This window comes from Tubulanus polymorphus, chromosome 11 (assembly GCF_964204645.1).
Source record: "Tubulanus polymorphus chromosome 11, tnTubPoly1.2, whole genome shotgun sequence".
Taxonomy (NCBI): Eukaryota; Metazoa; Nemertea; class Palaeonemertea; order Tubulaniformes; family Tubulanidae; genus Tubulanus; species Tubulanus polymorphus.
The window spans coordinates 13773195-13789483 of NC_134035.1; the positions used below are offsets into that span (position 1 = coordinate 13773195).

At 41.7% G+C, this 16289-nt stretch overlaps 2 protein-coding genes across 2 annotated transcripts; one reads left to right on the forward strand and one right to left on the reverse strand.

Annotated features, from left to right (window-relative positions):
* Window positions 1-281: 281 nt before the first annotated feature.
* Window positions 282-8648, reverse strand: LOC141912494 (ruvB-like 2). Its single transcript, XM_074803726.1, has 15 exons — window positions 8524-8648; window positions 8043-8097; window positions 7831-7955; window positions 7415-7487; window positions 5529-5658; window positions 5286-5352; window positions 4952-5058; window positions 4754-4847; window positions 4411-4534; window positions 4231-4325; window positions 3418-3536; window positions 3220-3339; window positions 2997-3126; window positions 1049-1169; window positions 282-964 (listed from the first exon to the last, which is right to left on the reverse strand). Exons 1-15 carry the CDS (start codon window positions 8536-8538, stop codon window positions 930-932), a joined length of 1410 nt encoding a protein of 469 aa, XP_074659827.1. The 5' UTR covers window positions 8539-8648; the 3' UTR covers window positions 282-929.
* Window positions 8649-8857: 209 nt separating this feature from the next.
* LOC141912712 (uncharacterized) lies at window positions 8858-13039 on the forward strand. The gene is made up of 10 exons (XM_074804060.1): window positions 8858-9018; window positions 9139-9393; window positions 9483-9586; window positions 9823-9964; window positions 10067-10204; window positions 10873-11024; window positions 11667-11796; window positions 11911-12001; window positions 12570-12668; window positions 12751-13039. Exons 1-10 carry the CDS (start codon window positions 8878-8880, stop codon window positions 12933-12935), a joined length of 1437 nt encoding a protein of 478 aa, XP_074660161.1. The 5' UTR covers window positions 8858-8877; the 3' UTR covers window positions 12936-13039.
* The last annotated feature ends 3250 nt before the right edge of the window (window positions 13040-16289 follow it).

Below are 16289 nucleotides of genomic sequence, written 5' to 3' on the forward strand. Positions count from 1 at the left end.
GGTTAGGGTTACAGCCAGGCTGGGGTTAGGCCACGAGTAAGTTTAGGGACTGGCCACTGTTTTGCACTAGCAAAATCTTTTTTGATATAGTATATTTTTTTTGATAGAGTTCTTCATTGATGATCCCAGGTTGCAGGAAAGAGTGCCGCTTAGTTAGCGTGCTGGTTTAGTCTGTACAGCTGGTTCAGCCTGCACGGCAGGTTTCTGCGTCTCCTCTGCTGATAACAACGAAACAAGACAAAACACTCAAAATTTTGATATAAAAAATTTATTTTTGTTCTTAGAAAAAAATGGAATCAATCAATAATAAACACGACGACAGGCGTGCGCAACAATGAAAACAGTTAGATTTAAATACTCATTAATGGAAGCGTCTAGGTCTAGAGTTGTTATAGATGGGGAGGAAGGGAGGAGAGAGCGTGCCTCCCCTCAGTTATAGATCTTTAACTACTAACAGCTGTATGAAGTAGAGGGCTGTGAAGGGAACATACCGGTACTCTCATCAGAATCTGTATAACAAAGACAGTATACGAATGCAATTGCTGAAATGGCATTTCTCCATCAATTCACAAATTACTTAGATTAACTATCCCTCCTAGTTGAACTGTCCCCATTTGGCTTTAGTCGTAGCAAGATTAGTTGTAAAGAAACCAAAATGGGCTGAAATCTAATTCATGCTTTTACTGGCCACAGATTCAAATATAGGTTCCTTTTTAAATAACTCAATATCATTCTATTTTCAATAACGAATTCAAAGATATTTCATCATTTGTTGAATATTTCTATCTCAGAAAGTCCATCTATATACATTGTACAATAATATTTATAGCTTGTTCCAAGAATTCTCTGCAGAGAGCTGCATAATCGATTTTAGACCTAACATATTTCTGTACGCGCCTGCGCATCAAACTCGACGCTATCTATAGCACTCAACTAGTTTCCATCTCCTCACCAGTATCGCCGCCTAGTAAATAAAATATGAACTAAAAGTTAAGTTTTATTCTAAGTAGATAATCGATCGATTTGGACAGTAGAGGGAGCCACTTACCGGCGCCTAGTTCATTAAACATGAATTCTTGTTGATATTCTTTAAGGAATTGTGAAGATCGCGATTCGTCGAGGAACAATGAATAAACTCTCTTTATATCTTCAACTTCAACTTCAGCCGCCTACAATACATTACACCAATACAATACATTTCCCAATACAATTCATGATATTGCGTTACAATACGCATAGTACCAAAAATACATAAAGAGTCCTCTTTATGTATTTTTGATAGTACGCATACAATACCAGAGGGAGGGAGGGAGGGGAGAGGAGAGGGGTGAGGGAGGAGTGGGAGGGGAGAGGGGTTGAGGAAGTTACCTTTTGTTTTCTGCTAACTAAACTAGCTGTAGTGGTTGAGGGGGAGGGGAGAGGAGAGATGAGAGTGGAGAGTGGAAGTTACCTTTCGTTTTCTGCTAACCAGACTAGCTGTAGTGGGGAGGGGAGGGGGAGGAGAGAGGGGAATGGGGAAGTTACCTTTCGTTTTCTGCTAACTAAACTAGCTGTAGTGGTTGAGGGGAGGGGAGAGAGGGGAATGGGGAAGTTACCTTTCGTTTTCTGCTAACTAAACTAGCTGTAGTGGTTGAGGGGAGGGGAGAGGAGAGATGAGAGTGGAGAGTGGGGAAGTTACCTTTCGTTTTCTGCTAACTAAACTAGCTGTAGTGGTTGAGGGGAGGGGAGAGGAGAGATGAGAGTGGAGAGTGGGGAAGTTACCTTTCGTTTTCTGCTAACTAAACTAGCTGTAGTGGTTGAGGGGAGGGGAGAGGAGAGATGAGAGGGGAGTGGGGAAGTTACCTTTCGTTTTCTGCTAACTAAACTAGCTGTAGTGGTTGAGGGGAGGGGAGAGGAGAGATGAGAGGGGAGTGGGGAAGTTACCTTTCGTTTTCTACTAACTAAACTAGCTGTAGTGGTTGAGGGGAGGGGAGAGGAGAGATGAGAGGGGAGTGGGGAAGTTACCTTTCGTTTTCTGCTAACTAAACTAGCTGTAGTGGTTGAGGGGAGGGGAGAGGAGAGAGGAGAGGGGAGTGGGGAAGTTACCTTTCGTTTTCTGCTAACCAGACTAGCTGTAGTGGGGAGGGGAGGGGGAGGAGGGGTGTAAGGAAGTTACCTTTCGTTTTCTGCTAACTAAACTAGCTGTAGTGGTTGAGGGGAGGGGAGAGAGGGGAATGGGGAAGTTACCTTTCGTTTTCTGCTAACTAAACTAGCTGTAGTGGTTGAGGGGAGGGGAGAGGAGAGATGAGAGTGGAGAGTGGGGAAGTTACCTTTCGTTTTCTGCTAACTAAACTAGCTGTAGTGGGGAGGGGAGGGGAGAGGAGAGATGAGAGGGGAGTGGGGAAGTTACCTTTCGTTTTCTGCTAACTAAACTAGCTGTAGTGGTTGAGGGGAGGGGAGAGGAGAGGGGAGAGTGGAAGTTACCTTTCGTTTTCTGCTAACTAAACTAGCTGTAGTGGTTGAGGGGAGGGGAGAGGAGAGAGGAGAGGGGAGTGGGGAAGTTACCTTTCGTTTTCTGCTAACCAGACTAGCTGTAGTGGGGAGGGGAGGGGGAGGAGGGGTGTAAGGAAGTTACCTTTCGTTTTCTGCTAACTAAACTAGCTGTAGTGGTTGAGGGGAGGGGAGAGAGGGGAATGGGGAAGTTACCTTTCGTTTTCTGCTAACTAAACTAGCTGTAGTGGTTGAGGGGAGGGGAGAGGAGAGAGTGGAGAGTGGGGAAGTTACCTTTCGTTTTCTGCTAACTAAACTAGCTGTAGTGGGGAGGGGAGTAGGGAAGGGAGGAGAGGGGAGAGTGGAAGTTACCTTTCGTTTTCTGCCAACTAAACTAGCTGTAGTGGTTGAGGGGAGGGGAGAGGAGAGATGAGAGGGGAGTGGGGAAGTTACCTTTCGTTTTCTGCTAACTAAACTAGCTGTAGTGGTTGAGGGGAGGGGAGAGGAGAGGGGAGAGTGGAAGTTACCTTTCGTTTTCTGCTAACTAAACTAGCTGTAGTGATGAGTTGTATTGAATATCTCAGTGAAGTTTCTAAACCGATTCGTGTTAAAACTGTTAAAGCATCGTCAGACATTTCAACATCTTCTTCTTCACATCTTATAAACAGATAACGATTCAATTTAATTCACACAATCCGTCGTTCGGTACAGATGAGTTTTCACTATTTGTAGGATTTGTTTTCGCCTCACCTGATTTTTAAGATTTGTTTGATGTCTTTTTCGTCGTAAGGTGAAGTAGTTATAATGAGTAGACGATCGAGTAAATCAATCGGAACTCCGTGAGGACTCTGATAGTTCGTACCACGGATTCTAAAATACGTAACAATCACAATGAAAATAATTACCGATTCTCCGCGGAATCGGATTCATACGAGAATCGACGTGTACCTGGTGATTCCTCTGTTGGTTGCCATGACGAGAATCGGAGCCATGTCACTCTCTAACGCTCGATTTAAAAACGAGAAACATTCGATGTCTAACATGTGAACCTCATCAATAAACAACACCTTCAAACATACAATATACAGAACTAGAGTGAGGAGAGGTCAATGAGAGGTCAGTGAGAGGTCAGTGAGAGGGGGGCAGTGAGAGGACAGTGAGAGGGAGGGGAGTGAGAGGTCAATGAGGGGGGGGGAGTGAGAGGTCAGTGAGAGGGAGGGAGTGAGAGGTCAATGAGAGGGGGGAGTGAGAGGTCAATGAGAGGGAGGGGAGTGAGAGGACAGTGAGAGGGAGGGAGTGAGAGGTCAATGAGAGGGGGGGAGTGAGAGGTCAATGAGAGGGAGGGGAGTGAGAGGTCAGTGAGAGGGAGGGGAGTGAGAGGTCAATGAGAGGGGGGAGTGAGAGGTCAGTGAGAGGGAGGGGAGTGAGAGGTCAATGAGAGGGAGGGGAGTGAGAGGTCAATGAGAGGTCAATGAAAGGGAGGGAGTGAGATGGGGTCAGTGAGAGGTCAATGAGAGGGGGTCAGTGAGAGGTCAATGAAAGGGAGGGAGTGAGATGGGGTCAGTGAGAGGTCAATGAAAGGGAGGGGGTGAGATGGGGTCAGTGAGAGGTCAATGAGAGGGGGTCAGTGAGAGGTCAATGAGAGGGAGGGGAGTGAGAGGAGAGAGGGAGGGGAGTGAGAGGGATAGAGGGGGAGTGAGAGAGGGTCAGTAAGAGACAGTCAATGAAAGGGAAGGAGAGGAGTGAGATGATACTACTTACCCCCGGTACTATTTCTGCTTTGCCCTCTTCGCGCCACTCGGCTACTTTTGAGTTGATTTGTTCACGAACTTCACTTTTTATCTCTCCCGTGTCGCCTAGAAACAAAACAATAAATGAGAATAGAATTCAGTTCACGATGGGTGAGGTCAGAGGTTCCGCGGGGATTGGTGAAACACTGACCTGAGAATAAAGCCAGGAATCCTTGTGTTCTGCTGTTAATGACATCGATCTCGTGTAAACTGACTGTGTGGACGACTTCTTTACGTTTCTGTAATTCACCTTCAGGACACTGAACAAACCTCGTCTACAATCATAATATCACATGTCGAACAATTATATCAGCATCAGGTTCTACAATCCTGGACTCAGTTCCACAATTCAGGACTCGGTTCCACAGTTCTGGACCCAGTTCCACTGTTCTAAACTAACAGTCCACTAAAAATCCATTTATTCGTTTCCAGTAAAACTTTAAACTGATCTATTTTTGATACAATAGAGTTTGAACGGCAGAGAGTAGTTTTACCTGAGGTCCCATAGCGTCGTAATCTCGAGCTCTTGTGAAAGATCGTCCTAATTTAGTGATTTTTCCCGTGGCTTTATCGATAGTTATAATATCACTATAACAACAAAACATTTTACAACAATTAAATATTAATTCAAACAGATTTCACCAGCGATTCAGTAAACATACACGATAACCATGACAACTATGACAACGTACCCGGCTTGAACTTTTTCTTTCGTCAGAGATTCGATCATTTTCGTTCCTAAATCGTAAATTGTTTCCATTTCTGTCGTTTTTAGAGTCAATTTACCAATTTTCGCCCCCTGTTTAAATATAATTTGTTCCAGTGAATATTTGAGTGAGACAGTGGCATTGGAAGAGCAGCGACAATCATTTACTGAATGACTTAGAATGACTTAAAATTAAGTGAATTCGCCGCTGCAATATTTAGAACCTGTCCAAAATCTGTATTTGGCCGCAGCAATCAAAAATTGCTTCCAACGCGCCTGTGAGAGTTAATGATGAAAGCGATTGAATCTTTGTAACTTACCGTTCCAGTTGCTGGACGATCAATTTGAATTTCTACAACTTCTCCTTCTATTATCTCAGTCTCTTCTCTACGAAAACAGGAAATAAATATATCAGTTTAAAGGGAGGGAGAGAATGGAGAGGAGAGAATGGAGAGGAAAGAATGGAGGGGAGAAGGGAGGGAGAGGGAGAAGAGAGAATGTAGAGAGGGGGAAAGGAGGGGGAGAAATGAGAAACTTTGACAGGGAAATGTAGAATGACTCACTTGATTCTGACACCGATTGATTTTCTGAATGATTGAGTCAATGCTTCTGTTTTAGACATTTCCAATGAGAATATTTCGCTACCAGCAATACTAGTAAATGGTGTATCGGTTCCTAGAGCCTGAGCCATTCCTGAAATAATACAATACATATATCACTACCAGCAATACTAGTAAACAGTGTATCGGTTCCTAGAGCCTGAGCCATTCCTGAAATAATACAATACATATATCACTACCAGCAATACTAGTAAACAGTGTATCGGTTCCTAGAGCCTGAGCCATTCCTGAAATAATACAATACATATATCACTACCAGCAATACTAGTAAACAGTGTATCGGTTCCTAGAGCCTGAGCCATTCCTGAAATAATACAATACATATATCACTACCAGCAATACTAGTAAACAGTGTATCGGTTCCTAGAGCCTGAGCCATTCCTGAAATAATACAATACATATATCACTACCAGCAATACTAGTAAATGGTGTATCGGTTCCTAGAGCCTGAGCCATTCCTGAAATAATACAATACATATATCACTACCAGCAATACTAGTAAACGGTGTATCGGTTCCTAGAGCCTGAGCCATTCCTGAAATAATACAATACATATATCACTACCAGCAATACTAGTAAACAGTGTATCGGTTCCTAGAGCCTGAGCCATTCCTGAAATAATACAATACATATATCACTACCAGCAATACTAGTAAATGGTGTATCGGTTCCTAGAGCCCGAGCCATTCCTGAAATAATACAATACATATATCACTACCAGCAATACTAGTAAACAGTGTATCGGTTCCTAGAGCCCGAGCCATTCCTGAAATAATACAATACATATATCACTACCAGCAATACTAGTAAACAGTGTATCGGTTCCTAGAGCCTGAGCCATTCCTGAAATAATACAATTCATATATCACTACCAGCAATACTAGTAAATGGTGTATCGGTTCCTCGAGCCCGAGCCATTCCTGAAATAATACAATACATATATCACTACCAGCAATACTAGTAAACGGTGTATCGGTTCCTAGAGCCTGAGCCATTCCTGAAATAATACAATACATATATCACTACCAGCAATACTAGTAAATGGTGTATCGGTTCCTAGAGCCTGAGCCATTCCTGAAATAATACAATACATATATCACTACCAGCAATACTAGTAAATGGTGTATCGGTTCCTAGAGCCTGAGCCATTCCTGAAATAATACAATACATATATCACTACCAGCAATACTAGTAAACAGTGTATCGGTTCCTTGAGCCTGAGCCATTCCTGAAATAATACAATACATATATCACTACCAGCAATACTAGTAAATGGTGTATCGGTTCCTAGAGCCTGAGCCATTCCTGAAATAATACAATACATATATCACTACCAGCAATACTAGTAAACAGTGTATCGGTTCCTAGAGCCTGAGCCATTCCTGAAATAATACAATACATATATCACTACCAGCAATACTAGTAAACAGTGTATCGGTTCCTAGAGCCTGAGCCATTCCTGAAATAATACAATACATATATCACTACCAGCAATACTAGTAAACAGTGTATTGGTTCCTAGTGCCTGAGCCATTCCTGAAATAATACAATACATATATCACTACCAGCAATACTAGTAAACAGTGTATCGGTTCCTAGAGCCTGAGCCATTCCTGAAATAATAGTCAGATACATGAAATAAGAAATTCCGAGCCACCTTGAAGAAAATACTAACACTTCAGCTATTATAACAGTCAGTCCAAAATCAAAACTGATTTTACAAAATGATCAACTCTAAAATTGATTAATATCTTCATCAATTCAGATCATTTAAGGAGTTTTTCGTGAAACTGTGACTTCTCAAGGTTTAGCACGTGTTTTAGGCTTACCCATAGCGATAGCAGTTTTACCAGTTCCAGGCTGTCCAGCAATCATTACAGCTCTACCGGCGATTTTACCATCCTAAAACAGATTCAAGAAAAAATCATCAAATCACATAAAACTGATCAGATCGTTTGATTGACAGGTCTAGACTCAGTTCCACATCTCTGAATCCAGTTCCACTGAATATGAAGTAATTTAAACTCAAAATCCAGGATCCTCCATAAAAACTCTCGATTCAGATCTAGAATTCTCGAGTTAAAACAGTTGAAGATGAACTGATTTCAACTGGGGGTAGGTTGCATAGTCATGGCCTTGACTTAAGACCAGTCTAAGACCAACTTAATTCTTCAGCCAATCAAACAACCTAAGGTCGGTCATAAGACCGCTATTGGAACTGGATCCTGTCTATAGTGTTGGGTACCTTAATCATTTCCATGATGACTCCTGCAGCGCGTCGGGCGCTGGTCTGCCCGACCATACCCTGAGATACCTTCCTAGCTTCCAACGCATCATCCAAACCCAATCCACGAATATGAGAATGAGCGCCTGGAATACACAATCAATATCAATTCAAATACTGCCCGATTAGAAACTAAAATACGGATCTGGACTCATTTTATGGATTGTACATACCGATGCGTTCAATGCGGGTCACTTCGCGAATCTCTTGCACTTTCTCCGTTGTCGGCTGTTGTTTTTAAATAGAAAAATGGAAATTCTTAAAAAGCGGTTCAATAAATAAATCCGCACATCAATTGATAAATAATACAGGGCCTGAAGATTGGAATCCTGAGCAAGGATTCTCGATGCTGGGATGTCAGTCGGTTGTATTACAACCGACTGACCAGTGACATCCCAGCATCATGAAGACAGGTCTTACTGACACAGGCAGCTGACACACACAGTTCGGTTCAGGTTAGCTTATAATAATGTCAAAGTTCAGGTCTTTTATAAATTCCTGGACTGGCTGCAGCAGCAGCAGCAGCAGCAGCAGCAGCAGCGAGTAGTGGAGTCGAGAGACTGGAGGCTGGAGCCAGGCCACACAACCAACATTATCATCAAATGTTTCAGATGAATTCTTTATTCTAACTTTGAAGAAGTACTCGATACTAACCGTTGCCATCTCCATGTTTGAAATCACTCTCTTTCAGTCACACACTGTGTTTGTAGTATGGAATATTCTTGAAGAAATTCACCGGCGCCGGTCCGAAAATATGCGAAATTTCTGCAAACAGCACCACCTACCTTCGTCATACATAAATTCAATTCAATCGACATTTATTCATCACATTCAACATTTTTATTATCGAAGCTAATGAACACAAAAAACATTATATTCAATTTTTTAAACCGTCAAACAACTAGACTTCCTCTCTGAAAAGAGTTTTATTTTCAGCGATGATTCTATGCGGTAAATAGCAATACCTCACGTACCGGGGTTCGTTCTATATTGAATTGAATTGAAAGTATGGCTAACTCAATCGAGGAATTAATCGTGAATTTATACGATATCGAAGCCGTGAAATTCGGTAGTTTTACTCTGAAAAGCGGAATTCAATCTCCTGTTTATTTCGATTTAAGAGTCATCGTTTCATATCCTCAAATTCTCGTAAGTTTTATTTCAAACAATTAAATTCAATAAAACTATATTCCTCACCCTTGATGATTTCACAGCGGTGCGGCGCCGGTAAATTATTTTCTTTTCTAAATCGATGTCGATATTTTTCAGAAAGTTGTATCTGAGAAATTGTGGTCGGCTTCACGTCAAAGTGAATACGATGTAGTCTGCGGAGTGCCGTACACGGCGTTACCGATAGCGACGGTGATGTCTGTTGATCACGATATTCCGATGTTGATCCGTCGGAAAGAAGCGAAAGATTACGGAACGAAGAAAATGTTGGAAGGACGATTTAAAAACGGCGATAAATGTTTAATTGTTGAGGACGTTGTAACGAGCGGTTCGAGTGTAGCGGAAACGGCGGACGTAAGTTTTGGACTGCGATCTGGATTCATTGATCCCCATCTCTTAATGTTCGATTTATTTCAACCGTCCAATTTTCGTTTGAATTTCAGTTGCTAAGAAACAACGGTTTAACGGTGACTGATGCGGTCGTATTGTTGGATAGAGAACAGGGCGGACGACAGAAACTAGCCAATCAGGGCATCCGACTTCACAGGTAAAACCCCCTCATTCCCCTGCTCCCCCTCTCTCCCTCCCCTAACTCCCCTTACCCCTCCCCTAAGTCCCCCCTACCCCTCCCTCACTCCCCCTCCCCTCACTCACCCTCTTCCCCTAAGTCCTCCCCTCACTCCCCTCACCCCCTAACTCCTCCCCTCACTATGATTCCCCTGCATAAACTCTGAATAAATCAACAAAATCATCATAATTTGTCCATGTTTTTTTTTTTTACAGTATTTGTCCGTTGTCCAAAGTATTAGAGGTTTTACAGCGGAACGGTAAACTTTCTAAAGCAATCGTCGACAGCGTTCATGAGTTTATCCGTGAAAATCAATTTACAGCAGCTCCACCTATTGTCGAGACCATTCCAGAAAAAGTAAGAGTACACACGCGCCATCTATTGGTCTTTTAAGTAGATTCATTTATTGAATTTCGAACGATTTTAACGGATTTTATTTATTTTTTTCCACTTGTGAAGATTTTGTCGTACGAGACACGAATGACGATGTGTACGAATCCGCTGACCAAACGACTTCTTCAAATAATGGCTGAGAAAAAAACTAATTTATGCATAGCTGCCGATTATCCTAATGTAGGATTAAATTTAATCACAGAGGTAAATATTAAACTTAACCCTAAGGGTCAGATTGATGTGAAAAACTGTGTGATATTTCAATCCCGTTTTTAAGGCCATGTATCGTCGCACTTGGATACCTGGTACAGCGGAACCTTGTTAATGACAACCTCACATAAAACAATTTATCAGGGGCTGCAGTTGCTCAAAAGTTGGGTAAAGATAACCGGTCGTTAAATACCATAACAAGTAACAATGAAATTTCAATTGTCACCATATCAACTATCCACTGGTTAACTCTTACTATTGAGCAACCGACCCCAGTTCTTTCAGATCTAGAATTTCATCACTAATGGGACAATTTTAATAATCTAATACTGGGGTAGGTTTATAGACTGGTATTAACTTTAACCTGGGGGTTAACTCAATTGCAAATGAATAGAGTTAGCCTCAGGTTTAAGATAATACCAGTCTATAAAACTCGCCCCTGGATATTAACAAGCTATGGGTTATAATGCAAAGAGTTTCTCATCCCCTGAAGTTCGTTGTAACAAGTTTTCGTTGTAATGCATTGTGAATAAAAATGTGAGGTTTGAGAAATATGTTAAAATACTCGAGTTTCTCAATTTGTGACCGTTTGACCCTTGTAACTGGAATATATCTCACTGTATTTGAATGCGTTGAATAAATGAACTATAATTTACACGTAGTTTGCAGATGAAGTTGGACCTCATATTTGTATGTTAAAGTTACATACAGATTTTATCCCAGTTCGAGAACTCGACTGTAAACAGTATCAAACACAGATGAATCAGTTACAAGAGATCGCTGTGAAACATAACTTTCTTATCTTCGATGATCGGTAAATATTCAATATTTGTAAATATATTCTAACACAAATATAGCTCCTCACATGATGAAACTAACTGACTAACTAATAAATTGAAATGCAAGAACAAATAGAGACTAGAAAATAGAGTTCAGTATTCAGTGAGCTTAACTATGATTTATTGTTCAATAAATTCTATGAACAATTTGATACAATGTGTCCATATTTCTAATTAAGTTGATACAATGCATCTATATTTCTAGCTAATTTGGTACAATGTATCCATATTTCTGGTTAATTTGGTATAATGTGTCCATATTTCTGACTAATTTGATACAGAGTGTCCATATTTCTGGCTAATTTGATACAATGTGTCCATATTTCTGGCTAATTTGATACAAAATGTCCATATTTCTAATTAATTTGATACAATGCATCTATATTTCTAGCTAATTTGGTACAATGTATCCATATTTCTGGTTAATTTGGTACAATGTGTCCATATTTCTAATTAATTTGATACAATGCATCTATATTTCTGACTAATTTGATACAGTGTGTCCATATTTCTAATTAATTTGATACAATGTATCTGTATTTGTGAGAGCATTGTGTTTGATACAATGTATCTATTTCTCTGACAGTTTGATACAATGTATCTATATGTATTTGTAGTAAGTATGCAGATATAGGTAATACAGTCAGTATCCAGTACGGAGCTGGTACATTCAATACAGTCTCATACTCACACATAGTAACAGTTCATCCTCTACCAGGAGCTCCAGTTATTGACGCTCTGAAAAAGGTACGAATCTGAGTGAATCGGAATGAATCTAGGTGATTCAAAATGAATCTAGGTGAATTTGAATGAATCTGAGGGAATCTGTTTAATTACTGATTGTGCTGATTTCATCCGTAGGTCGCTAAGTCACATGATAAAGAACGAGGCTGTTTGCTGATTGGTCAGATGAGTTGTGAAGGATGTCTAATAGATGATAGCTACACTCAAGGTGATAATTCATCACCTGAGCCCGCGCCAACTCACCCCAGCCCGCGCCAACTCACCCCAGCCCGCGCCAACTCACCCCAGCCCGTACCAACTCACCCCAGCCCGCACCAGCCCACCCCTGCCTGCACCAACTCACCCCAGCCCGCACCAGCTCACCCCTGCCTGCACCAACTCACCCCAGCCCGCGCCAACTCACCTCAGCTCGCACCAGCTCGCCCCAGCCCGCGCCAACTCACCCCAGCTCGCACCAGCTCACCCCTGCCCGCGCCAATTCACCCCAGCCCGTGCCAACTCACCCCAGCTCGCACCAGCTCACCCCAGCCTGTACCAACTCACCCCAGCCCGCACCAACTCACCCCAGCCCGTACCAACTCACTCCAGCCTGTACCAACTCACTCCAGCCCGCGCCAACTCACCCCAGCCTGTACCAACTCACCCCAGCCCGCACCAACTCACCCCAGCCCGTACCAACTCACTCCAGCCTGTACCAACTCACTCCAGCCCGCGCCAACTCACCCCAGCCTGCGCCAACCGACACAAACAGTGTTATATTCTGTTTATTATTTCAGCGACTGTTGCCATGGCGCTGGAACATAAAGATTTTGTAATTGGTTTAATTTGCCGCGAGAAGTTGACATCCGACCCGTCGATTCTACACTGCGTTCCTGGTAGGAATTAAAATTCAAATTTACCCTCAATCCCCGTTCTGCGTGGACTCGATAAAAACTGGCGTCTCGTTACTTATTTCAGGAGTAAAACTCGAGGAAGGTAAAGACAGTCTCGGTCAGCAGTATCAAACACCGAGCGTCGTGATTGGTCAAAAAGGATGTGATGTCATAATCGTCGGACGAGGAATCACGCAGGCGGAGAACCCGGGATTAGCAGCTCAACAGTATAAACAAGCCGGTTATCAGGCTTATCTTAATCAGCTTTAATTTAATCCTCTCCATCCTGATGATCGCTGCTGCCAAAATGAAATCAGTAAAACTGAAATCTTCTGTTCGTCTCTTCTTTCTAATAAAAACATAATCTTAATCAAATTGACAAAAATAGAAAATCTTTGTATTGATATAATTAAAATGTGGACGGTGTTCTAAACATGATCTTTCTTGGATTTCATCTACTGTCTACGGATACTGATTCAGAGTGGTCCTGATGCTGTACAGGATAGAGTGGTCCTGATGATGTACAGGGGTGTGTCCCGGGTTCGAACCCAGTTAATTACTAACACTGATTCAGAGTGGTACTGATGCTGAATAGAGGATGTACAGAGTGACCTACGAGGAGAGGATATCAAGATTTCTAACGTTATCGCCATCTATTGGAATTTGGCTGAACTGACTAGAGAGCTCTTATTTGTCTCACCGACTCTTCCTTAGTCCATTAAAATCACACTCGCCATCTGGTGGATAAAACCATCATCAGACTGAAGTAGCATAGAAATCCACCAGATGGCGAGTGTGATTTCAACCCACTAAAAAAGAGTCAGTGAGACTAGTAAGAGCTATCTAGTCGGTTCTACCAAAATGCAATAGATGGCGATCATAGTATCATTATGAAGTGGAATTATCGGGCTCGAACCCAGTAATTACTGATGCTGATTCAGAGTGGTCCCGATGCTGAGTAGAGGATGTACAGGGGTGTCCCGGGTTCGAACCCAGTAATAACTGATACTGGTTCAGAGTGGGCCCGATGCTGAATAGAGAATGTACAGGGTGTCCCGGGTTGGAACCCAGTAGTGGTAAAATTTGTCCTGATGCTGGACAGAGGATGTACAGGGGTGTCCTGGTCGAAAACCCATTGATTTCAAAGTGATCCTGATGCTGAATAGAGGATGTACAGGGGTATACCGGGTTCGAACCCAGTAATTACTGATACTGGTTCAAAGTGGTCCTGATGCTGAATAGAGGATGTACAGGGTGTCCGACGAGAAGATGATATCAAGAAAAGATAAGATAAGATAATTTTATTACTCCCCAACCATTTCCATGGTACGTGGAGGAAAAAATGATTTTGTTTACAAATATTTACATATCGATAGAAAAATAAAAAAATATTTTAAAAACATAACAAGAGTATTTACAATATATACAAATACAGTGTACTATTTACAATTGAAAGACTACAGGAGGGATCTATATACATCTAAACCATCTTTTATAAATTGTGCTAATTGAAAATTTGGAGTTTTTAATATATCAAAGTTTCTAAATGTGTCTGAATTCGGAATGGTATTGCCAAGTTCGGTAAGAATCTTACAATCAAAGCGAAAATGAAATTCATCCCCAAAAACATTGCAGATTGGACACATTCTTTCGTTTCTAGGTAGATGGAGATTAGAAAATCTATGTACAGGTAATAGGTGGGATCCTATTCTAAACTGAAAAAAACTAAACACAAAATTATCATCTAGTTGGTTAATATAATTCTCAAATTTAATATCGTTTTTGTATTCCCTGAAATTAATATATAACGGATTATTATTGATTTTGAAAATGGTCTCTTGTGCATACTGGTCACGTAGTATTTGTCTTACATATTTCGAGAACGCAAACTTTGCATATATTGTTGCATCCATATATAGGACAGGCCGCAGTCATCAAAAGTTTGTTTAATACTGAAAAGCCAAGGACTAGTATATTTGTCATTTAGATACAGATTACAGGAAATTCGATAGAGTATTGCATTTAGCTTAGATTGTTTGCCAGATACGGTTTTACACCAAAAATTAATCGTTCTACGCCTTACTTTAATGAACAAAGGTTAACGCCCTAACTCTGCTAACGTATCCCCATACCTCGCAACCATACATGGCAACAGGGGCAACGCACATATCGAATAATTTAAACATTACGTCGATTGGAAGTTTCGAAGAATACGAATACGAATATTTATTACACTCCAACCATTTCCATGGTATATGGAGGAAAAGAAACAGTATTTACAATTATTTACAAAAACAGTAGATAAAAGCACTTTGAAACATAACAAACGTTATATACAACATACTATTTACACACACTACCGGAGGGATCTATATACATCCAGACCTAATTTGATAAATTTAGCAAGTTTAAAAGTTGGATTTTTTAAAACATCAAGATTCCGAAAGGTATTTGAATTTAGGTAGCTTTCACGGAATACGGTAAGTAATTTACAGTCAAAAATGAAATGTAGTTCGTCGCCTAAAACGTTGAGATTTTCTAACGTGATCGCCATCTATTGGAATTTGGCTGAACTGACTGGATAGCTCTTATTTGTCTCACCGACTCTTCCTTAGTCCGTTAAAATCACACTCGCCATCTGGTGAATATAACCATCATTAGACTGTAGTAGCATGTGATGTCAACGCATTAAAGAGTCAGTGAGACAAGTAAGAGCTATCTAGTCGGTTCTGCCAAAATCCAATAGATGGCGATCATAGCATCATCATCAAACTTGGTGTACGTCCCGGGTTCGAGCCCAGTAATAACTGGTACTGGTTCAAAGTGATCCTGATGCTGAATAGACGATGTACAGGGGTGTCATGGGTTCGAACCGGGTAACTGGTTCAGAGTGGTCCTGGATGCTGAATAGACGATGTACAGGGGTGTCCCGGGTTCGAACCGGATAACTGGTTCAGAGTGGTCCTGATGCATAATAGCACCCTTGGTGACGGACAGCCTGGGCCACTAAAGGTTTTCCGGCGTGAACTTTCGGCCCCGGCCCTCGCTGTGGGACCCACGCCGGGAGAACATGGTCCGATAGAAAATAAATTATGCAGTATACCAGGGAAGTGTGATGTCATCACACTTCCCTGAGTATACAAAGGATCTGTTAGTATTTGTTTTTACTGCACGCGCGGCCCGCCCTATATCAGGAACTCATCCGCCACACCCGTTCAGCCCGTATATAATCAAAACCCGGTGCAAGGGCTCCTCGGGGGTCTTACTTTAGTAAAATACTAAAAGGTCAAAATCTCTGTAACTTTCGGAGAAGATAGGACACTATTGATGGGCAACGCCGAGTCCGGTTACCTGTTGTTGCTCAGTACCAAGGCTCCTTGGGGATCTAATTGACCCCCAAAGACCGTCAAAAATATCGTTTAAAAATTAATAGATTAAATACGAAACGGTCATCAATGTGTCTGAAACGTTCAGGGAAGATAGACATAGTCAAACAAGTGAATGAGTAATTGTTTCTGTAGTGTGAAACGAATGTAACAGGCCGCTAGCCATCTCGTGCCCCTGGGGAATAGCCATCTCGTGCCCCTGGGGTATAGCCATCTCATGTCCGTGGGGAATAGCCAT

What these genes read in the sequence shown, in the direction of transcription:
- LOC141912494 (XM_074803726.1), bottom strand. An exon ending in TAGTTAGCAGAAAACGAAAG is followed by an intron (nt 1,170 to 2,996) that starts GTAACTTCCACT and finishes AATGTATTGTAG; the next exon opens with GCGGCTGAAGTTGAAGTTGA. An exon ending in GTTTAATGAACTAGGCGCCG is followed by an intron (nt 965 to 1,048) that starts GTAAGTGGCTCC and finishes TTTATTTACTAG; the next exon opens with GCGGCGATACTGGTGAGGAG.
- LOC141912712 (XM_074804060.1), top strand. Translation starts at nt 8,878, where the DNA reads ATGGCTAACTCAATCGAGGAATTAATCGTGAATTTATACGATATCGAA. An exon ending in TCGAGACCATTCCAGAAAAA is followed by an intron (nt 9,965 to 10,066) that starts GTAAGAGTACAC and finishes CCACTTGTGAAG; the next exon opens with ATTTTGTCGTACGAGACACG. An exon ending in GATTAAATTTAATCACAGAG is followed by an intron (nt 10,205 to 10,872) that starts GTAAATATTAAA and finishes ATTTACACGTAG; the next exon opens with TTTGCAGATGAAGTTGGACC.